Consider the following 24,141-nt stretch of genomic DNA (forward strand, 5'->3'; position numbering starts at 1 on the left):
GGTATGATTGACTCTTTAATCTTTTTTTATTAACTGCATGTGGTATAGAGTGGAACAACACCAAGATCAAGATTACAGAATCTAGGTTATCTTGTGTTTCCTCTGTTGCAAAGTCTTTTGAACAAATTTCTGCAGACCCTTAAGTAGAAAGTGGAAATCACTTAGCTGTTTTCAGCCCTTGAGTCATCTTTAATTGGAGACCTTTTTGTTGCAGCTCTCAGGAACTCCTTCGTTCTGGAGCACTTGGACTGTTGCCCCTGGGTTAGGGCTCTGCAGCAGACCTGTTCCCACTGCTACAGAGAGATTAATGTCCAATCCAGGACTGGGATCTGTATTTATGATGAAACTTTTATGTGTAGGTGATGTCATTATACATGTGAATTTAGTATATTTGTTATCATTTACCAGGGTAACAACTGAACTGTGCTAACAATTCTATATTCTTCATTGCAATTAGTAGCCATCAGGGATTGTGGCTTCCAGAGAACACCTGGAGAGTCAACAGCCATTCTCCTAATTAATTTATCACCGTGTATCCTGTCTTTCTATCAGTGGTGACATTGAACTGGGTCTCTTGCTATCTCTCATCCACCAGTTCCTGTAACCATCAACTCTGAGCTATGTATCCTTCTGTCGAGTAAGTCTAGTGTGTTCAGTAATTATTGCAAGAACAAGGGGGGGGAACTGATAAATGATATGGTTATATAAACCACATTTGTTCATCTAAGAAATTTGAACTTCCCACTGATAGCACGTTCCCGGGGCAGCTTGGAGGATTTTCACTAAGAATGATCCACTCCTCAGTGAATCAGAATGTGGGAAAAGGATTGCAGGAGGTCATGTGCTATGCATGTCAAAATCTTTAGTAACCCAGGGAACCTATTTCAGTAAAACAGGAAATCGTATCAAATAGTATAAATTAGGCAGAGTCATACGGAAATGACACAATTCAATGTGCTCCAACTTTACATTCAGTAGGTTTTGCTATGAATGTATTTGTGGAAGTGTGAGTGTGTATATGTATATGTGAGTATGTATATGTGTGTATATGAGAGTGAGAAGCAGAGATTCTGTTTTAGATCAGGGGGACATAATATTAGGTCTGTAGTGTCACCATGTTCTCATAGTCTCTACTGCGAGCATTCAAGAAAGGACTCACACAGCATGATACAACATGCAATATAAAATCCAGAGTTATATTGTATTGAGTTGTTGAAAACGAAATAAAAAAATTAAATTTGGAGAGAAAAAACCAAACAGACAGAGGATCCTGACTGTAGGCTAGCCTGAGGCAGTAATGGATTTGTGGTAAGATAAACAGAAGTAAATGAACACTTAAGCAACAAAGCTCCTGATTTCCTGTCAGATATGTTATAACAAACGGGACTCAGACATACAGGAAACTAAATTATAAGATGCTGAACTGTAGTGGCATTTTCCATCATGAGCAGTAAAACTCCCAGTGAATCAAGTATCCCACCAGGACTGTGACAAACAGGTACACAGCGGTGTCTCAGTTTTGAAGAAAAGAAATACATAGGTAGGCAAATGAAAGCCTGTGTTTTCCCAGAAGTTATTTGGTGCTTGCTCACTCCTTTTTGCCCCCTCCACATTGTGTGGTAGACAGGACTGAAATCTAAACAAAAGGCAGCCCTGTGTGGTTTGGCTGTTGGTCATAGAGTAATTTTGCAAATCAAGACTGTACTAAAGACACATGAACAGCTTTTCTTCTAAATCAGGAAATGAGAAGAGGGCTTTGGAAAGTGATAGTGTCCTGAGTCATTAGGATCTGATAGGATCCCCTCTGTGAGCTGGAGAGGAAGGGCAGACCCCAGTTGTTAAATTAGGGCTGCACAGGAAGCCTAATGAAGCAGCAAATGGGGGTAAATATACAGATGTTCCCAAAAGCCTAATAAAAAGGGGCTACTTAGCTTAGCAGTACAAATTGTATTTGTCCTGCACCTGTGTGGAGACAGCAGAGTAGGGCATTTTGCAATGACATGGTATATTTCTCAAAATCTAGACTTGCTCCTTACTCGAATTCTTTGTGCATAATTTGACACATCTTGCCTTTGTGGGGTCTGGCACTTTGAAGCTGAAGGAGCTTGCCACCCCTAGCAAAAATGTGTTCATGGACCAGCCACCAGTGTGTGGAGCACAGAACCAGATTCCATTCCGGTGGGCTGCACAGGGGGAATGTAGCATGCTGATCTCCTCACTCGCTGCCAGGTCAGCAGTCAATACCATGGCTCGGTGCAAGGCTGGCCAGTTCCTCAGCATGAGTGGACTCCTGCAACTTTTTGGGGATCTTGCATTCCCCTGCTTTGAGGATGATTCTGCAGTCTGGCCTGCACTGAGAAGCAGTTTTGCTCTGGATTGTAAGATCCTGTTTTTAAGGCAGTAATTGTACTTGCTTGAATGGGGAATCTAGAGTGTCTGTTAGGAAGAAACTTGTGAGAAAAGCTCCCCGAGGACCTCTCCTGCCACATCTGAGGTAAATGGCTCATAAAATGGCAGTGATTGGTTTCAAATGGTGCAGCTGGAGGAGGGCTCCTGGGAGAGTCACCTGCAGCCTTGCCAAGGGCTCACATCTTCACTGAGGTGTGGGTCCGACCTGGCCTACCTGCAAGTCTGAAGAACTTAGAAGTGTTGGTGATAGTACTCTAAGCCCTGTCCTACCTCTGCAAACTGTCTTCCATCCACCTAGGAGCTCACTAGCCACCAGTCTGCAAGAGGAGGCTTCATGGTGAGTGTGTTCGTACCTTCACTGTGTGCAATCCAGCCTTCTTATTGGAAGGGTTAAACGTGCAGGAGGAGGAGGCAATACTTGTCCCAGCATTGGTAAACTCAGAGCAGATTTTCTGTGGGAAGCCATCTGTCAACTGGGGAGTGTGCTGTGTCAATTGATCAGCTCCACCTCCAGCTCAGCTCTGCAAACTACAGATCCCTGACCTTGTAGGGTGACAGTGGGGGAGTACTGGGATCTCTGGAAGCTTTGAGATCCTGTAATGGAGCCTCTGCTCTTTCAGACTGCATGAGGGACACCCTGCAGCATCTTGCTGTCTCTTGCATCAGGTAGTGATGGAAAGCCTGAGCTTGCAGGTGAAAGGGCTGTAGGAGGAAGACAGGCTTTTTCCTGTAGCCAGGGGATTATATTTCACCTGGGTGATGTGTAATGCAAGGGACTTCTGATTAAAACTCGACCTATCCCTGTCTCAAACTTAAAACTGTCTCCCAATTGCAATGCTGAGCCATATTTTGGTTGTTTCAAGGTAAAATAGGAAGGTGGAAAATGTGAAATTTCTTCAGGAAAAAATAGGAGCTTATGATGTTCTATAAAAACCCATAATGTCTGGAAGGGTAAAATACTCCTTTTTGGTTCTAGTCATAATAAAACAATAATGATTCTATAGGGTATATGTGTGTAAAAATGGTAAAACTACCTTAGATCTGTCTCCTGATTAAAAACCTTCACTGTAGCAATACAGTGAGGTCAAATTCATACCCTGATAGCCCCACTGTTCTGTATCGGTTCAGCTCCTTCTTTTTCCTTGACTTTTCATCAGGCATGCCCAAAAACAAGGTAGGGAAGAAAATTGAGGCTTTTGGACATTTTTCTTAGTTTGATTTTTGTCCCCCTCAAAAGGTAGTGGCTGAGATTTCTGTCTAACTCTATCAGCAATTCTCCTGATTTATTATAAGAGGGACACTTTCTTCTCTACTGTTGTCTGTCCTTCCTTCTTCACCCCTCTCTGAGTTGGTGCTGAGTTGGTCAGGGAATGAAGAACATTTGGCCAGCCCAACTATCGGGGTGATTAAGTGCCAAGAGCCATCTTGGCAAAACAAAATCTGGACTGGCTTGCACCTCTTTAATGCTCTCATTTTGAATATAAGTTGCCTCTTCTTGCTGCTTCTGTAATAGAAATGCCAACAGTTGCTCAAGAGCAATTATTGCATGTGCAGCCAAGTGGCTTGTGCTTGATGTAAAGTGGGGTGCTTCCATTTCTCAGTGGAGGGGAATTGTTTCCCTGGGTTGTGATAAAGCTGTCTATTTGGTGTATTGATTTTTGATGTTCATACACTCTTGATAGTGAGGAGCTCTGAATTTTGTCCCTGAGTCTTTTGGGGCTGAATTCCCTCCAACAGTTAGGCGGTGCACTCGTGTGGAACGAACTGTCAGCAGGCATTTTAGCTTGACCCTGTTTAAATCACTGGGAGGGCATTACCTCCTGCACCTTGCTCTCCTGCCTACTAGCTCCTGAGAGTGTGTGTGTGTAGCCTTGAAATAGCAGCGGATTTACCACCTAGTGTCTCCTATTTATCACTGAGGAAGCAACCAGACAAGACTTCCAGATGCTGTGTGTCAAATGTTCCGGTAATTCGATAACCAGGCCCTTCAGATCTTGGACTCTCTGCTAGAAATGGTGAAAAATTGCAGTCAATTCAGAGACTCTTATGCATAAGTGTAGAAAGGTTCTTGTTGAACTGAATATAAAAGTAAATACTAGTCATCAGTGTAGCTGTCTTGTCTTTTCATGTGGCAGTGAGGGAGAGTCTTCACACTCTAGCATTGAGTTGAGAAAGCTACAAGTGCCTTTCAAAGGCACCGTGCAATGAAGAGTGTTGGAGATGCTTGTTCAGGATTTTTTTAAATTCTGGCACATGCTGTGACAATAGTTTGATTTTTTTTTCCCTCTGTCTTTTCTAATTTTCTGCATAAGCTTCAAAGACATAAAGTATCTTTTTATTTTTATTAGATGAGTAGGTTCTTTTCCTGAGCACAGTTCAGAGAGAAGGGGGCGAATTCCAGTGATAAAAAATATGAGATGTTTTCCATATATTGAGCGGCTCCAGTTGCTGGTCCTGTTTTTTGTTTTTTGTATTTTTTTAAACTTCTCTTCAGTTTGTTGCTGTTGTCTTTTCCTTTTTCTTTTTGCATACATTTATTTTTCCACTAAGCAAAGAGCAGCCCTAAGAGAACTTTCACATGTGGGTGGTGAGCTGTATGGAGGAAGCAAACAGAGTTTAATCACCAAACCTTGTAAGAGAGGCATTTTGTATAGGATGTGACCCATGGGGAGCTCAGGAAAGAGAAACAAGCAGCTTAAGGCTGGGTATGGGATCAGGACTTTATTTATTTATTTTATTTATTTTTCTGGAGTTGCTGAGCTATTGTATATTTTGTCAATATAGGAAATGGTTATAGATAATCAAAACCATGGCTAAAGGATGAATGGATGATTGATTAACTACATCCCTGCCGAGAAACAGCTTTACCTGCCAGGCTGTAGGAGACTCAATTTGGTAGAGAACTGTTCTAAATGTGACTGTCTTGAGGTAATGTCTTAAGGCACAATCAGTTTTCCAGGTCTCAAACTCCTGAGTGAATCTTTCTGTATCTCTGGTCCAGTTTTCCAGACTTATTAAAAGAAGGTTGGGCTGTTCTCATTCCTTAAAGCAGTGTTTGGGTTTGGAGAACTTTGTTATTATGATGGGAATCTCTACACAGAGAGATATAATTTAATTATGATGGTTTGTTGTTTTTTTTTTTTAATTTTTTCTTTTATGATCTAATCCTACTCTATAGAAGTCAGGAGGAATTTGCAATTGCTTTTAAAAGATAGAAGATATATCCCTAAGACAGAATTTTGGCAACTACTTTTTTCTATTCCTTTCCTTCATGAATTGGGCAAAAGCAGGGATTTGCATTTTTCTGGATGTCATAAATTGAAAGCCTGATATCTGATGAAATCCCAGGACAGAAGAGATTTACACTATGCCATTGGAAAGCTGAGATCTGTATAAAACTCCTTGGAGTCTTCAAGGTTGTAAAGCGGTACAAGTTCTAATTTTTGCAAAGATTAACTTAGTATGGTGGAAGGATATGAAAGCAATACCAAGAGATATACTGAGCTGATATTTCTCTAAAACATGGTGTCAACAAAGCTCATCATAGTTTAGAAGTCTCTGTTTTATTTTAATGTATTTTATGTTATTCTGAGACTGAGCCTTCACAGTTGTACTGAGAAGAACTGTACAGAACTCTGTGCTGCTGCTTGCTTTGAGAGGAACTAATAGTAGAGATTGTCAGAGCTATTTGTATCCAGTGATTTTGTCTACTCCATTTGTACTTTAGTCTGGATACTCAAACCACAGTGACTGTCCCAAACTCAGTATCAAAGTGACTGTCCCAAAAATCCATATCAAAACTGCTGTGATCCTGTTTATGCTGCATATAAGATTATGATAACCCTGTGATTAAAGCTCTTAATTTCATGAAATATTTTGTACATATTCTGTTTTTCTGTCCTCACTTGTGTACCACTTGTTCTCTGTCTGTTAGAATCAGACCTAACAGTTGAAACCTTTGAGTAATTTTGGCAACCTGCCTTTAAAAATAAAGTAAGGACAGCTGGTCATAAAAAGGATTTTACTTCCTTCTCACTTGCTTCACTTAAATTTTAAAAAGTTAAAAATCTTTAAGCTCTGGCCAAGATATGAAGTAAGATTCTGACTGTGTGCCTACCCCTTTATGCTCAATGGATTGGCTAGGAATGCTGTTTATTTCCTTTGACATATTCTTGTTTTCTTTTTTTCTCTCTTCCTCTGACTTCCTATTCTAGGATGAGTCATCCATGTTCTTCCAGTTTGGCCCATCAATAGAACAGCAAGCTTCTGTCATGCTCAACATCATGGAAGAATACGACTGGTACATCTTCTCCATTGTCACTACGTACTTCCCTGGTTACCAGGACTTTGTGAACAAGATCCGCAGTACCATTGAGCACAGCTTTGTGGGCTGGGAACTGGAGGAAGTCCTTCTGTTGGACATGTCCCTGGACGATGGGGACTCAAAGATCCAGAACCAGCTCAAGAAGCTCCAAAGCCCTGTTATCCTCCTCTACTGCACAAAGGAAGAGGCCACCTACATTTTTGAGGTGGCCAACTCAGTGGGTCTGACAGGCTATGGTTACACGTGGATCGTGCCCAGCCTGGTGGCAGGGGATACAGACACAGTGCCATCCGAGTTCCCCACCGGGCTCATCTCTGTCTCATATGATGAATGGGACTACGGTCTTCCTGCCAGAGTAAGGGATGGAATAGCCATAATCACCACGGCTGCTTCTGATATGCTGTCTGAACACAGCTTCATCCCTGAGCCCAAGAGCAGCTGTTACAACACCCAGGAGAAAAGGATTTACCAGTCCAACATGCTCAACAGGTAAGGGGAACAGCCAGGCCAGCCATACAGAAGGGTGGTCAAAGACGACCTCTGGCACCAGAATATTTCTGCTAGGCATGTGGTGCTCTGGGGCAGCAGGTGGTGTTGGCCAGAACTGGGCAAGGGCAGGTGAGCTGAGGGTGGGACCCGTGTTGCTGTGCATCAGGAGTGCCAGTGTTGTCACTCCCTTAGAAAGCCTTCATACAACACAGGGGTCAAGTCAGCGTGAGGAAAAGGAATAACAAAGGCATAGTGCAACAATTTGATAGTGCCCCTCAATGCACAAATCTTCGCTTTCGTAAGCAAACTTCTTCAGCACAGAACTTCGCCAGCGCTGAACTTCTTGGAGTCTCTTTGCACGACTGGGTCCGCCGCTCCCAGGTGGGTTCTTGCTGCAAGCAATGGGAATGTTTCTGTTGAAGTCTAGAAGGCACCAGCTTCTGTTCCAGGCACTAGCACTATGTGAACAGGTGTCCCTTATAGGTGGTGGTTGTGTAACCTACCAGGAATAGTTTCATGGCAACTGTTGTCTGAACACCAAGTGTCCTGCTGTTCATTAGCCTTGAATTGCAGGATAGAAGGAAATGCAAAGAGATGTGGAGAACTAGAGCTGCAAAAGGAGTTAGAGCCATCAGCTCTGCTCAGGTCCTGCTTTGTACTCAAAGCCTTTAAAGACCTTGGATGTCTTAAGAATCAGGTTTACCTCAGAGCAGGGCTTCTGCTGTCACCCTGCTCTTTGGCACTCCACTGGCTGTTTTCTGCTGTTTTGGGTACCATTCTTTCTTGTGCACCTTATGCAGAAAGCCTAGTACCTTGACTAGAGCAGCATGTTTTTCCAAATGGAAAAGGGTATTTAAAGGGTATTCAAACCTGTTTGAATAAACATCTTCTCTTTATCCAAATTCAAATTTTCCTAAGAAACGGAGCTAAGGCATCTCTTTAAGGTCATAGAAGAAGCTTGTGGTGGAACAACCTCTTGAGCAGCACTCTGATTACTAAATGTTACTTTTTGTCCCAGATGGAGTTTTAGCATGTAGCAAAGCAACCCAGATAATTAGACATGGAATCCAGATGCCCCTTGATCTGCTCAGCTGTCATTGTCCAGTGTTTTACATATAAAATCCTTGCACAGGTTAGATCCTTTGTGGTTAGGAAAGGAGAATCCAGGCAGTAGCCATCAGGCCACACAGAGTTTAGTGTCTTTGTTAATTTGTCGTGTTGAATCACTGAGTGTGCAAACATGATGGATTGGTCCACATGCTGTGACCCCTCGCTGTCAACCTTACTAGGCAGATAGAGGGACAAAGGGGCAAGGAAGCAGATTTTTGCTTTGCTTGAATGTTGGGGACTGTGAGAGAACTTTATTCTTTGGCCCAATATATTAACCATATTGCTATTTGTCCTTTGTCTTTATAGTCCATTGGCATATTGCCAGGTCTTATTGCTTACTTCATCCTCTCCATGCTGTTTTTTTCTCTATGCAGGCCTTGAAACTACTAAAGGTGCCTAAAGCTTTTATCTCTTTCCTTCCCAGCTAGGCTTAGGAGTAAGGGTTTTTTCTGCTGCTCATTTGAGTCATCACTGAAATTATTAAGCTGGGAAAATATATATAGTGTATACAAAGTAATGAGAAGTAACATCGAGGCAGGCTTTTGTTCTACCTTTCCAAATGAAGAGGGATTCTGGGGGAAGCTCTATTGTGTCTTTTTAGCAGTTATCTAGAAAACAAAACGTTCCCTGCTATGTGATGCAGCATTCTGCAGAGACCTTCTCTAATGAGTTCTGTTGACACTGTTAGCCTATGCATAACATCACACCCATGCAGCTATGCTGCTTCAAGGACCCAACAGAATCTCTGCATAGCACCTCTCTGCATTGTTTAGAAGTCACCAGTTCAGAGACTCTTGAGTGTAGATATGCCAGCACTGTTGTGCTGTGTAGATATGCCCGGAAGCCTCGGCACCCCACTTGAAAGCAGCTCCTGTCACTCGTGAAGATCATAGCTTTCTTTTCACCTTCATGGCCCAAATCATGTTGTTTCTGCTCCCTTGTCTGCTTTGGGTACAGCATTCACAGGAATGAGTGCCAATATGTGTAGATACACCCTGCTCAGTTTGGGTACCGACATCAGTCTCACTGAGAAGAACGGGCTCTGTTCTGCCACTGTGTAGATAGCTGCAGGCACCTGAGCTAGCTGAGGAATAATTATACTTTTGTAGTTACTTGTGAGCACAGTGCAAATATTCGCTTTGCCTCGCATGGTGCTGGCCTGTGAGGGGGTTCTGACCTTGCATCCTTTCGCCCCACACCCACCCATGTTTCCACACTCTCTGTATTTCCAAGTGAGATGGATAAAAAGTTTGACTTCAGTGAGTTGGATGCTTAGTTTTTTATTTAAGTCAAATTATTTTCAGGCACCTTTTGAAGTTTAAAAGCTAGTGATGTCTGAAATAAGCCATTGCTTTTACAAATCCAAGGGTTTGATAGAAATTGGATGGCTTCAAGCTCAGCCCCATGCCTGAAGTCTATGGAGAAGAAGAGGCAGAGGAGAAGCACAAGGAAGCAATCATGATGATGTGAGTTTGCCTCACTGAGCCAAAACCCACAGAGATTAATAGCTGTAATCTGTGTTCATACCTTCAAGTTCCATTGAATTTACTGGAATTTACTATGTACTAAGCTTTAAAACTCTCATTATATGCTTTGTCTGTGTGGGATATTACAGATTCTGCAGACCTGGCTACTTCATACTTTCCCTAACCCCTTCCACCTATTAGGATCCCACAGTACTTGTGCGCTGTGCACACCAGGTAGCAGCAATACCTGCATGTCTGGAACCTGGTTTGGCTCTTTTTGGACTGGACTGCAGGTTCTGGAAAGCTAATTTTAGCCTTGCTCTCGACCCAGCAATACTGTATTCAGCCATCTGTGACTTAAAGTCCCCCTTCCACCTGCCTACACAGAGTAGAGAAATGCATGTATGTGGGCTTGATGTCTGGGGAGACAAAGTATACGTGTATGTGACCTCGGATAAAGCATCACCCTGTAGCTACTCTTTCAGAAACTCTTGAAGCTAATCCAAGGAGGTCCAATTTACTTCAAATCCATAGCTGGGGAGGCAAAGCAATAAAGGAATTTTCCCATTTTATTCTTTGGAGAGTGGCACTTCAAACTAAAAAAAATGTGTAATTTAGTTCAGCTGGGGGCACGCTATACACTGACTGTGAATTAGTCATTTCCCAAGATCTTCCTTTGAACTCTGACCATTTCTTACTTTTTTCCCTTGTCTTTCTAAAAGAGCAGTTGTTCTGAATGCAGCTAAAATCAAATGGTCTTGATCAACATGGTGTCAGTGGTTGATCTGGGTATATAATAGAGTAAGGAGAAAATGAACTGAATGTTTTTTAGATTTTCCATATCTTTTCTCCTTTTTACCCTGACACTTGTTCATTTTTGCAAGAACTTGTGCAAACAATGTTTTATTTGAAGTATGGCTGTAAGCACAAAAAGAAACAAGACAGACTGTTATCTAAATGCCATTTCTTGACAATGTAGGTGTTTGGTCTGCATCTTCTTGTATCACTAATGGTCGCATAGCAACTGTTTCTGTTTTGAAACTGGTTCTCTTTTGTGTTAGACTGGAACTGCAGAAGTATGATCACGACCATTGAACATTTTGGATTTTGTCCAATAAGTGAACCTGCTGGTGAGATAATTCCACTAAAGAGTAGTGAAATGATACTTTGAGAGAGTTTTGTTCTACAAGGTTTGTTAGTTATATTTTTGAATGATTTTTGAGGAATTTTTCCTCTAGTGAGGGATTTATCTCAATTTATGCTGATAATAGGCTTAGAAGGTAATTTGGAGTCCAAATATCCAAATGCTGTTTCCCAGTTCAATTACAGTCTTTAATTCTTTGTTCTGTTTGTAATAATTACCTATTCATTTATTCCTTCATTGTCCCAGAAAAAAAATCTGATCTGAATATTTCAGTCTACCAAGTTTATAGTTATCCCAATATCTGGTCTTCTGGGCACCCAGCAACACCACTGTGTGCTCTGCTCTTTTCTACTGGATGAGAAGATCTCAAAGGTTGGGTAGGAGATGCTCAGATGAGGAGTTCATACCTCTTGGCCCTTCCTAGGAGAGTTGCTAGGCTTCCAGGCATCCTGCAAAGCTCATCTTTTTTCCCTTCACCATGGCTGCTGAGGAGTGAGTGGGCAGAGGTGGATGTGTTTATAGGCAGCCTTCTGCTTATTTCGTTATTTTAATTGATGGAACAGATTTCCTTGAGCTCTGGATTGGTGCTTCTCATTACATTTTAGAAATGGGAAGAAATAACTAAATGACAGGAGTATTCTTAGGAGTGGAATTCAGAGATGAGTCATGAGAAAAGAATATAATTTCTGGCTCATATTTGAGGAATGGAAGCTCAGCTGTTTTGTATGGATATTCACAGTCTTTGGGCTGTGGTTTTATTGTAGCCTTCAATGAGACCTGGATTCTTTCTGCTTGTTGTCATGGCTGCTTGTGAATGCTGGGCCATAACTACTAGTTTGTTGTTGTAGGGCTTCTAATGAGTTCTCCACTGATTGGCTTTAATAGTCTCTCATTTAACACCAGGCTGCACACAGCGGATTTCATTTTAATAAAAAGTGCAGTGGAGCATTTGCTTTGGAATTAAAATACAAATGTGGAATTATACCACCTTTGCAAAGAAATACTCTTAGAGGGAAACAGTTAGGTTCAATTCTGTACCTCAGATTCTTCAAATAGGAAAACAGCTGGCCAGCTTGCTCAGTGCATTGTTTGGACATGACACTTCCACTCTGGGGGAAGTAACATTCATCTGCAGTTTTACCTTGCCCCACAGATAAGAAATGCAGAAGAACCTTTGATGAGTGCTGGGCAACTGTTTTTTTCCTGGAACAACCAGGGCGAGCTCTGTTCTCACATGACTACATTTCCCTAATAGAAACTAGGAATTGCTGGGGCTTAGATACCTCAGCAGTGAGTCAGTGAGCAGAGAAAGTTCTTGAAATTGGGTTGTACAAACAAATTGCTGCTCTGGAAACTCAAGACTATATGGGCTGTACATATCCATTAAAAAGTGCAGTGCCCTTTCAGGGTATTGTGTCACCCTGATACCTATGGGCAGCACCATAGCCGCAGCACCCTGGACCAGGTCAGTGTCAAGGACAGTGCCCACACAACACCTTTCCTTGTTTTTCTGGTCTCTCTCAACCCACCCTCCTGCCCTGTCCTCTCTAATAATGGCAGCCATCACCTTCCACACCAGACACAGGGGACATGGTATGTCATGTGCAGGTATTGCCATGGAGCCACTCTGTGTTGTCTCCAAGTTGAGTGGGTCACACAACTTCACAGAGTGCAGCAGAGGAGTTGAGGGCAGGAATGGACAATGGACCATTTGCAATGTTTTTTCTCCATTCACAGGTTTGTCAAGTTACCCTTGCACTAAGAGACAGGAGCCCTGTCTCGCTCAGTGTGCAGGGCTACATCTACCTGCTTGGCAGCTGGCTGGGAAGCCCTGCTCCAGCCCTTGAATCCTGTGGCACCCCAGCTGTGGCAGGCACAGTGCTGGCACTTGCTTCTTAATGCTGGGGAGTGGTGAGAGAAGGTGTAAGTGACATGTTCCCAAGGATGCAGAAATTGCCCTTTTCAGAAACTGGGAGAGTGAGGGAGCATATGTAACTTTTGACCTTTTGGAGCCTTTAGGCCCATGTCTAGTTAGCAGCTCATTATGTTCCCACTGGTTGGTGTGTCCCGCTGCTGTCAGGCTGGTGCAGAGTGGCAGCACGTGGCATGAGCGCTGCTGACAGATTAGACATCCCTGCTGCTGAAATCTGCTTGTTCCTGTCACTGCTCCAGCAGAAGCTGGAGGCTGGGGCTGGCCTGTACCTCCTGCCTCTGTCAGGGTCTCTGTGCCTCTCTGCATCCCTGCATCCCTTGCTGTACACCATCTTGCTCTCTGTGTTTACTGCCATCACATTTTTCTGTCCCTATCTTGCATCTCCTGTTGCATTTCATTTGCCCTGTGTGCAGTGCTGGTGAAAGGTGCTGGGTTTGTTGGCTTGGGGCTGCTGGGTATTCATGTTGTCTGGTCAGGAGGTGAACAGTCGTGTTCACCTTTTTTCCCTGTCACTGGAGAGGAATGCTGAGGGCAGTTTGTACCATGCTCTTGGTCCAAACCTCCCCCTGCAGGTGGACTGGTGAGGGTGCTGGATGCACAGGAGCAGTCTGCATCTGGCTGCCCTCCTTGCTCTGCCCAGCTCTGCAGCAGTCCTGCTTGAGCAGTGGGAAGCACAGCTGTCCTACAGTGGAAGGACAAACATCAAACTAACTTGTATGCTGGTAGGATACTGGAGATCCCTGGCTTCTCAGTGGGAGTACGTGATGGCACAGCAAAAATGTTTGTTCCTCAGCAGGCACCACAGGACGCCTTAGTCCTGCATAGCTGAGCTTTGTCAGAGGGGGACAGTAGGGACTTGCTCAGTGTGGACAGCTGGGTATTTCAGCCTCTTTGCAATTAAAATAGGATCACAGAATCACAAAATATTCTGAGTTGGAAGGGACCCATAAGGATCTTTGAGTCCAACTCTTAAGTGAGAGGCCTGTAAACGGATTGAACCTGCAACCTTGCTGATGTTAGCACCTTGCTCTAACCAACTGAGCTAATAGAAGGGTTCAAGTAAAATGATGGGTTTTTGGCAAGGGTTGTCTTTTGATTAAAGGACATACCCTTTCATAAACGCCTCCAAAATCCACCAGCTGGGAATGAATTTTGGTATGCACCATCAGTTTCCAGATGGGAAAATGTCCGTGTTCTGCTTCCAGCCCTCTGAGACATCTTCTGCTCTGGAGCCAAGTCCAATTAGTGCTAGTACTGTGGCAACTTCACTTGCTGGTGACAATATGTTTTAATGTGTGCCTTCAGACTCTCTCCACTCCTCATGGAAAGTGAGTCAAAATCCTCCTCTGTGGTGGAACTTGGAAACCACAAACCCAGTCTGGGCCACAGTTTAGCGCCAGCTATGCCCTTGCTGATCCTGCTCTGATCACAAAATGCATTTAGGGCGCTGTGTGTTTGAAAGTGCCGCAGGGAATTTGAAAACCTGCTTTAGCAGAGCAGTGGAGGGAAAGTGAGAAATATCCTTTTTCCTTCAGGAACTGGCTTGATGAGGAAATGGGTATTTTCTGGCTTGCACACCTGCACACTGATGGCTGGCCATATGTAGTTTCATCACTGGTGCCTATCAGGAACATGTGCATTTTTTTCCTTTCTGTTAGAAACGTAGTTTCTCTTTTTTTTTCCCCTCCCTCCTCCCCTTAGACTTAATGTTCTTACTATCTTTCAAGTTTTTAAAAATAGGAACTGCTGCGTTGCTATGGCTCCCTGTGCAGCTCTGGAGCAGCTTTTCCTTCTCTTTGATGCAATTTGGGTTCCCAATTCGGTATGACAAGAGCTGCTTGCACCTAGTGCTCCCTCCTGGAAGGCTGGGGCGGGGATGGACAATGACAGCCTTTGTGTTCACTAAAAAAGGGAAAAAGATTAAGTCAGGTGACCTTTCTTGGGAAAGAGTGGAGATATTAACCCTGGTGTGTCTGGGATGGAATTTTTAATGTTCTGCAGATTTAACACTGTTGCCGTGGTGTAACTTTCAGCGGGCTGTTCCTTTCCCCTTTCTGTGTTACACGCTTGTGTGATGGCGCTGAGCCCTGTCCAGCAGCTGCCTGCTCCCCTGCAGAAGCTCCTGCTGTTCAGGGGCTTTTGCCATCTGTGCTTTGGCCAAGAGATCGTGCGTGGTTGAGTGCTTTTCTGAATTGAGGCTTAGAGCACTCCTGACTAGAGGCTGCTGATGAAATTCCTCTCAAAATCATTGGTTTAAGGGTTACTTGAGTATTGCGCCCACATTTTGGGAAAATGTGGATCTGCATATTGGTGGGGCAGCTGAATACTTATCTGAAAGCGATCCTACCAAAGTTTGCACAGGTAACAGGTTTTACATACCTGTTACCTGGGCAGAATCCAGACCTCCCTCTGCAGTGTACACATCTCTCCACTGGCCTATTTTCAAGTAGCAATAATTTTTAAAGTACGTTTTTGTTTTACTTAGCAAATTTTATTTTCATTCACAGTCCAAAGGTGAACATTTTTTGAAAAATCTGAGCAAAAAAAATCCCTGTTCATCCAATTTTGAGTTAAGAGAGTGTGAAATGGATGAATTTGTTCTGCTTTCAAATAATTAGCCAGCAGTGGGGTTTCTGTTAGTGTGGACAAATAACTCAGAGCTAGCTTCACTTCAAACTTCAGAAATTGGTTTGCAGTGTTAGATGAGGGATTCCTGCTTTGCTAAGGTTAGGAAATGTGATTTTGCATTGAATATAAACATTTGAGAGTGATGTATGTTACCTTAGTGTAATTTTTTTGTATTGTACGTTTGCTGTGCACTATATTTCTTGAAGTATTTCAACGGAAAAAAATCTAGGAATGTGGTCTTTAGAATGCTTGAATGTGAGTGAAATAATAACAAAGAAAATAGAAACAGCAGAGACCTGTCAGCTTGTTCAGTACACCCTGCTCTATCATTTCTGCAGCATGTTCTCTCCTGATTTAAGTAATAAAAATGTCCTTACTCAAGCCTGCAAGCACCTTAATATAAAATGAATATTATAATCTAACCATAGCTGCCCTTGAAATGATCAGACTGAGTGCTGCCAGCCATCTTCATACAAAGAAAGCTCTTTTCCACCCCTGTGGAGAGATTTCTGATCTTGCTACATCACACCAAACAGGTCTCTATGCTGTCTTGATTGAATAAAGATGGTAAGGTGATCGGGCCTCCCCTTTGTGGTAATGTACCGTGAGAAACGGTGGGAAAACAGCTTTGGTCAACTCAGTGTTGGTCTTTGTTAAGGATCTGGAGAGACAGAAGATAATCAGATGAAGAGTTCACCCTCTTGGTGGTGTGGTCATGGTGGAAGAGAGCTGCCACAATGGACTGAAAACTCGTGAATCTCTGTAACCTGGCAGTGGTTAAAAGTGCACAAATGCTGACTCGATGCTGACTTTTTTTCTTTGTTTTTGAAGCTGTATTAAAACGAGATGGAAATGAGTTTTTAGTGTCATGCCCAGTGTTCTTCCCTGTATTATTAGTGTCACAAATGAAATCATTTTTCAGCAAGATGGCTACCTCCAGTAGCAGTGTCAGCAACTTACATTTATTTATGACAGGCTCTAGCATCTTTTATCTGCACTTCCAAAGCACTTTACAAAGTAGAAGGGGATGGCTTAATTCACCAAAAAATTGCAGCCATCTCTGGGGTGAAATAGAGCAACTTTTTAACAGAATATAGTACGAAGTGGAGATGAATACTGCACCTCACTGGAGCTGCACGAGGAATTTCAGCTGGCAGAATGAATTTACTAGAGGTGGATTTTCGCCAAGACATTGGGGGTGTTTAATGAGCGCAAGATATTAGTGGCAGTGCCACACATGCCTCTCTTATGCCTGTGTGCAGCAGGCAGCCAGCAGCTCCAGAAGTGGTGTCACAAAGGAGGTTAGCAGCTTTTCCAGTGTGCAGACTTCAAGAGCAAATGATATCTAATTTCAGTAACCTCCTTCATCCCAAGGGAATGACATGTTTTTAGCTGATATATCTTGATTTTACATTGATTATGTGCTTATTTCCCCTGGAGACAGCCCTGGGCAGTGGGAGATATCCAGCAAGGCTGCTGTGGTTACAGACAAGTGATAACCAGAACTGGATGGAGAGCAAAAGGATTGACTGCAATGAAGCTCTGAGGGGTTTTACCCACATGGGTAATAGATGTCATATGTAACAGATGGTCCTCCCAAAAGGATACTTTTCATTGCTTTCTTCCCCCTTAAAATAATGTGTCACTGACAGATTAGGCCCTGTGAGTGACATGAGGTACCTCAAACAGATTGCTGCAAGCAATGCTTTCTACCTTCTTCACAAAGATGCTGATGTTGTCCTTCTGCATCTGAGTGGTGACGTATGGCATGGTGAGTGCCTACAAGTGCTGGTACTTAAGCCTTCACAAAATGCTCTTCAGCATCACCAAGGGACTGTGAAGACTTTGAGGTGCAAAATACAGATGCTTACAGCCTCTGAATAAATCTGAACCTCTAGCAACTACTCTTCAGTATGCCTAGTGTGTGTTCATGTCAGAAAGCTGTTCTGCAGGGCAGTGTAGGATATTGGGCTTTCCAGCATTTGACTTGCCCAGATTCAGGAAGTGCAGCAGAACCATTATTTCAGAGTTCTGCATGCTTTGCTGCCCTTGTCTCAGTTTCCTTTTCCTTTCCTTGCAGGCATGTAGCTGAGATACTGAGGGGCTTTGCTTGCAGATCTATTTTGGTTTTAATGTAGCTTTGAGATGGAGAAGGTCTTGCTTTTTGTAAATGTGAGACTACAGGTCAGATGAATCACAGAATGGCTTGAGTTGGAAGGGGACCTTGAAGATCGTCTATTTCCAAGCTCCCTGCCATGGGAGGGGACATCTTCAGCTAGACCAGATCGTTCAGAGTCACACCTTACCTGGTTTAGAGCACCCCCAAGGGGTGAGGCATCCACAGGGGTGAGCTTGTCTGGGCAACCTCTTCCAGTGCCTCATCACCTGCACAGTAAAGAATTTTTCCCTAATACATAATCTAAACCTACCCTGTTTTAGTTTGAACCCATCTCCCCTTGTCCTGTCAGTACATGCTCTTGTAAATAGTCTTGCCTCCTCTTCCCTGTAAGTTCCCATCAGGTACTGGAAGGCTACAATTCGGTCACCTCAAAGGCTTCTTTCAGAGAAGAATCTTCTTTTCCAGATTGAACAATCCCAATTCTCTCAGCCTTTCCTCATGAAAGAGGTACTCCAACAAGTGCCTTGGAGGTAGCACCAAGCCACAGTTCCTCTGGTGGCTGTGGAAAGATGAGAGTTCTGGAAAAGTCTCCAGTTTGACTGCCTAGAGTGAGAAGTTTACTCATTTTACTGATTTGTATTTTTTTCTCTCAGCAATTTTTCATGGAAGGCTCAAGTTTGAATTGATGAAGGCACAAGCTTAGCAATGCTGTGAAATTGATTTGGAATAGTTTATTATAGTTCTATGAAATTGCTTAACAAGGAAGTTTGGCAGAGTGAGGGAGCCAAATGAGAAAAGCATGGTGCTCCCAACAGTGGATGGCACTGGGAGTACTGTGTAAGCCAGTATGGAGGGTATGTAGGCATTCAGGGGTAGGATTAGCCACAGGGAGGAGGAGAGCTGCCCAAGTGAGAGGCATCTACCAACTTGCATTGCAGATCAGGCTGGTTTGCATTGCTGCTGGTTTCCCCCCTTTTTGTCACCCTCTTCTGGATCCTCACAAGGCCTGCAGAAGGGGCTCTGCCTCTTGGTGCGCAGCTGCAGCAGCTCAGAAACATTTATCAGAGCCATGAGTTGGAAGCAGGTCCCCAGAGAAGGGCACTGACAGAAAGGGAGTGTGGGGATGTGGTGCAGATGGAGGACCACTTGGGGAAATATAAAGCATCACTGAGCTTGGTTTTAGAGCACTCACTGTGAAGGACATGCAGCTGGTTCTCTAAGTGGGAGGGCTGTGGGTGACGCTGACTTTCATTCCTCTGTGTGGTTTGGAGCTTGCTTTGCCTTTTCAGATGCCACAGGTCAGAGCAGCAGCAGTACCCAAAACCAGGCAGTTGCATGGATGCTGTGACTTTGGCTGTGGCCATTCTGCTGAAGCTGAGCAGTGGGAACTCCTATGCCAGGAAATCCCTGGACCTCCCCTTGTCATCTGAGAAGTCAAGGGAAAGCAGCCATGTAAATTTGTCACATTTATGATAGAGGTTCAAGCTGAAAGTTTCTTTAAGTGTCAAAGAAAGCTGTCTGGTAGCACCTGGGGGTCTCATCTTGTGATGACCAAGTGACAAACAGCCCTTGGTCCGCTCCCCTCGCTGGTATAGAAGAAAGGAGGATTTGGGCTGGTCAAGGAGACAAACACTGTTCTGCCTGTGGCTATTTACTGAATTACTGCACCTCTAGGAGGCTGCTGGACAAGACCATGGGCCTCAGTCAATACTTAGGGTATTGAGGGTGTTCTCAGTATTGTTGTAGCCTGGTGAGGTGTCAGGGAGCTGGCTTGGTACCACCTGGAAGCTGTGGAACAAGTTTTTGTGTAGTGGCACATGCTGGTGGGACTGTGAAAGATGTGGACAAACTGAGAGAGGTCTGTTTTACAAGAATGACTCTTTGGTAACAACTCACACCTTCACTGATGTAGACCTATGAGAAAAAGCTTATTTTCCTAATCAAGTCCTTATGCCTTGGTTTTGCGATGTTTGTTATGTATTTCAGCACTAAAAATGCTATTTCTTTATGTTCCTTCTTCAGGCCAGGAATCCTGTTTCCCCTCCCTCCTTTTGTCTTGTCATTAGGCATGGGAATGGTGGGCTTGTTCTGGCCAGTGGGTGCAAGAGGAAATTTTGCATTATTTAGGATCTGTTCTTCTGCAGTGCTTCTAAAGAGGGATGTAAATGGTGGGTGATCAGAAAGAGAAACAGAGAGGATGGAACAGGTATTTAAATGTTTGAACTAACAATTTTTTTACTTCCTCCTCAATCCACTGATCCTAATGGGTTTCCCACTGTTTGTCTAAGAGAGGGCTGAGAGGGGTTGGGAGTGGGACATTTGTGAGCTTGCCAGATCAACCCTAGTCCTTGCTAACTGACATTTTATCCTTCTTTTTTAGCATAATTTTGGGGCAGGCTTACATTGTAGAAGGAGAGAACAGGAGGTTGTAGGGGAGGCAATAGCCCATAGGCAAGGCCTGTTGCACTGGTGTTTCCATGACTCCATGCTCATGGTGTTTTGCAAACAGCCAGGGATGAGCCAACTGCTCTTGTTATCAGTCATGCCCCCTTTGTGTGTCTGTGTCCTTCCATCATTCCCATCTTCCATCTTCTTATCCTTCCCTTAATAGGTGATTCTTTTCTATAGAAATATTAAATCTTATCTTAAAACAGAAGAACCACCCATTTTTCCTACTCCCTTTCTTTTCTCTCTTTCATCTTTTCTTCCCATGGAAGTGTTTGAAGTAGCACAAGTTCCCGAGAAAGGCATTTTTTTCTCCCTTTGTGCTTTGGCTCTGTGTCCCTTCCTCATAATGTCTTCCCTTTGTTATTTTGTTCTGCCTGCCTCCTCTCTCTGTTTTCTCCCCATCTCTCAACCCTTCTTCAAGGCTCTCTCTTCATTAATATGTTAATTTCTAGCCCAGGAATGCTTCTTGCAGCTCACTGTTCACCAGGGAGAGCCAGAGGAGAGAGCCAGGAGAGAGAGAGAAAAGGAAGAGAGAGAAAAAGAAAAAGGAGTGAGTCAGTAACTTACAACAGGGCAGGACAAGGGGTGTTAGCAAAGGAGAATGTTACACTGACAGGTGTCATGATGCCCGGAAGAAGAGGATCATCCACAGTGTGGGACTCGATTGGTCTTTGTCTATTTTTTTGACGTTTTCAACTTCTGAACCTTAATATTAGTAGGAAGAAAAACCCTTGAAAACTAAAGAAGCTCTGAACTCTTTTTTCCAAGTAGTTCTTTTTTGGCAATTACTAAGTTATCTTTCCCTCTGCACGGAATTTTTTTAAGCATCAGGCAGGCCTTACTCCCACCCTGATGTGGTCTCTTTGTTTCATTTGTCTGCAGATGTCTGATTTGTTGTCTGTATGGTCTTTGCATAAGGCTTGGGGCATATTTTGCAGGATGAACAAAACCATACCAGAAATTCTCAGAAGGTAGTTTTACTCCAAAAGAAGTTTTCAGTGAGAAGTAGGGAATGTTTAAGCTGCTGTTCAGGTGAAGAGGGATGAATAAAGATTAAAATACTTCAGAAGTTATATAGCAGTGAAAATGTTGGGGAACTTGGGGTTATGAGGAGCATGACAACTGCCATTAGAGACAGGTGTCATGAGTCAAAGTTTTCCTTTCTGCCGCCCACCAGTACAGTTACTGGGTGGAAGGTTGCAAAGAAAGAAGAGATGGAGGCAGGCACCTCTGCATCATGGACCAGATCTGGGAAGGATGCAGAATGCCAACACTATTGCAATTTTGTCCTGAAATGAGGAAACCTCGTTGCTGTTTTATATCTAATGAAGCGAGACCTCTGTCTGTGCTCGTAGTCCTAGGACCGTGATTGCCCAAGCAAATAATTAACACTGCAGCAATGAAAGCTGGTGCTGGGGAGCTGGCAGGGTGGGTGGCTGGAGGTGAGGAAGCACTTCTGAGGAAGGGCATGTGCTAAAGGAGAGAGACAGGCAAAGACAAGCTTTGATACAGTGCTGCAACACCGGTACGAGCTGGAAGCAAAACAACTGGGGAGGAAAGCTCAGGGGGACTGCTGCAATGTTCTGTGAAGTCCAAGGCCCCCGAGCCAAGAGCCTTTCATATATTACGTACACACAACTGTGTCAGAAGAATATTATTTAGGTTGCAAAGGCAAGCACTTCAAACAGAAGAAAGTGCCAGAATTAAGGCCACAATCTTAATTTGGCATTCTTGTGCCTATGCATTATAGAGCAGTGGTTTCAGTACTATCTTTCAAGGCAGGACCCCTGCCTGCTTCTGTATGCATGGTGGGTAATATTTCCTGACTGAGCAGTGATTCAGTATTTCATTTCCTTCGCCTTGCCTAATGTGTATCTTTAAGCTTTGCACTGTGTCTGCTTTCACAGGCTGGTGAGAATTGAGGATTCTTTGTCTCAAGGTGTTATCTGTGGCACGTTAGGCCAGTATCTTGGCACATCATGAAGTTCATGGATTTTCACCCTGCTCCTGTGAGATGAGAGGACACAAGCTACTTTATGTAAATCCATTGTATAGGCGGGGAACTAAGGTGCAGCAAGATTAAGGTCAAAAATGTCTATTAATTTTTCATGGCCCATCTGAGACACCTAGAATCTCATTATTCAAAGTACTGATCATTACAGAATGCTTTCAGTGTTCAAAGAAAATTTCTCTTTGTCTTCAACACAGCAATTCTTCAATTGCCCCCTGCCAAGTCTTACCTAGGACTGAGCACCATTTTTCATTGATTTTTTATTAATGTAGAAATGGAAATTTGGTGACATACAAGTTATATGGGCTGTTTGTTTATACCCCGTATAATTATTTGTTTTGCAGAAATCATCTTGAACCCAGGAGAAAAGCAAAACAATCTCCAAACCATTTCCCTTTTTTAATTTTAATCTGAATTATTTCTTTCAATATATTTGAGATGAAAAACTGCATTTTGAATTCCAATTTGTTTATAACTTCAATATGTATCTTCCTTTCATTTGAAAAAAAGATGTTTGAAAATGCTGTGACTCAAAAGAAGACAGGCTGAATATATATATTTTTTCTTTCAACAAAGTCAGAACTTTATACTTACTGATCTGCCAAAATTGGGCTCTCACTACAGTACTTATTTTTGTTTGGAATTGCCATCAGACCAAAAAAAGGGGCCAGAGGATTTTTCCAGCTTTTGTTAAGCATCCAGAAAATGGATGCATAGATTTGGGGACTGCTTGTAAAAAACCTGGTTTAAGAGAATTTACAGATCTCTTCTCCCTTGTGTCCAGTAATAGCATGCATGTGAATGGTTTGAAGCTGTTGCTTGTGAGGTTTACGCTAGGTGTTAGGAAGGTTTGAAGGTTTTCTTTGCTGAGAGGATGGTGAAACACTGGAACAGGCTTCTTGGTCAATGCTCCAAGCCTGCCAGTATTTAGGAGGCATTTGGGCTAGATGATTGTTGTAGGTCCCTTTCTGAAATAGAATAGAATAGAATACATAATATATTGTAATAATAAATAATGAAATAATATTTTGTTCTTTTTATGCCACCATGGCTTTGTGCAGAGGTTGGGACAAATCCAGCCTTGCAGTACAGCTTTCAGCTGGCTTAGCAATATGATTTTTCCTGTTTGTCCTAGCCATTCTCAACCTCTCACTTGATTACTGCTCACTTTCCAAACAGCTAAGTTTGATTCCCAAATTAATCTATCTGGTGCATTCAATGAGATCAGGCTCCTGCAAGAAATATTGTTGATTCAGGACTGATTCTTAGTCGTTATGCAAAATGGGATGCATTCCAATTGGTTGAATAACTATAATGCTGCAGTTTTCCCTCTTTTGCAGTGCTTTACTTTTTTAAATGAATAAGCCAGCACTTTGCCAAACTGCATGGTTTAGGGGTCACAAACTTGTTGCTTTTCTCTCCCACTGCTGACCTCTTTTGTCTTGTCTCCACCAGCTTGCCTTGTCTGTTCTGCCCTTCTGGCTTCTTGTCTCACTCTGGTTCTCGCCTAGTCAAGTCAGAATCTGTCTTACAGAAAAAGAATCTAAGCTCCAGAACCTGCATCTAGAAAAACCCAGCCTCCACTGCTGGACTTATTTTCTTCCATTCTTCCACTGTGCCACTTATTTTCTTCCATTTCCACTTATCTCACATTCTTGTCCAATGTCTTCTCCTCCCCTCAGCTCCAACAAGTCACGGTCTCTTTGTCCAAATTGTCCAGGTGTCACACCTCCCAGTTCTCTTCTTTTTTAGCCCCTTACTTCTTGCAGTGTCCCAAGTCAGTGTATCCTGATTACCTTCTTGGCTCTTTTCTGCTGATTTGGAATAAGCCAACCTTCTTTTCCAGCCATCTCTGTGTGCAGGGAGCAGGGAAATACAAACCCAATAGATGTATTCCTCCTTCTTCTGCTTCCCCAGTCCATTCATAAGCCTTACTTGAGCCTTAGATTGCAGAAGGCCCAGTCAGGATTTTAAAAAGGATGGGGGTTTTTTGAAAGCTCTAATAATTTTTCTTGAACAACTGTAAATTGCAGTTTTTCCAAAGGCTTATGACCTATCTA

At 43.2% G+C, this 24,141-nt stretch overlaps 1 protein-coding gene across 4 annotated transcripts in view; it reads left to right on the forward strand.

Annotated features, from left to right (window-relative positions):
• GRIN2B (glutamate ionotropic receptor NMDA type subunit 2B) overlaps positions 1-24,141 on the forward strand; it is a 208,094-nt gene that overhangs the window by 80,702 nt on the left and 103,251 nt on the right. For all 4 annotated transcript variants that reach the window (XM_058022775.1, XM_058022776.1, XM_058022777.1 and 1 more), the window contains one exon: positions 6,624-7,222. In XM_058022775.1, the coding sequence (XP_057878758.1) occupies positions 6,624-7,222 (599 nt within the window). The remainder of the gene's footprint in view (positions 1-6,623; positions 7,223-24,141) is intronic.

The sequence above is a fragment of the Melospiza georgiana genome, chromosome 4 (assembly GCF_028018845.1).
Source record: "Melospiza georgiana isolate bMelGeo1 chromosome 4, bMelGeo1.pri, whole genome shotgun sequence".
Taxonomy (NCBI): domain Eukaryota; kingdom Metazoa; phylum Chordata; class Aves; order Passeriformes; family Passerellidae; genus Melospiza; species Melospiza georgiana.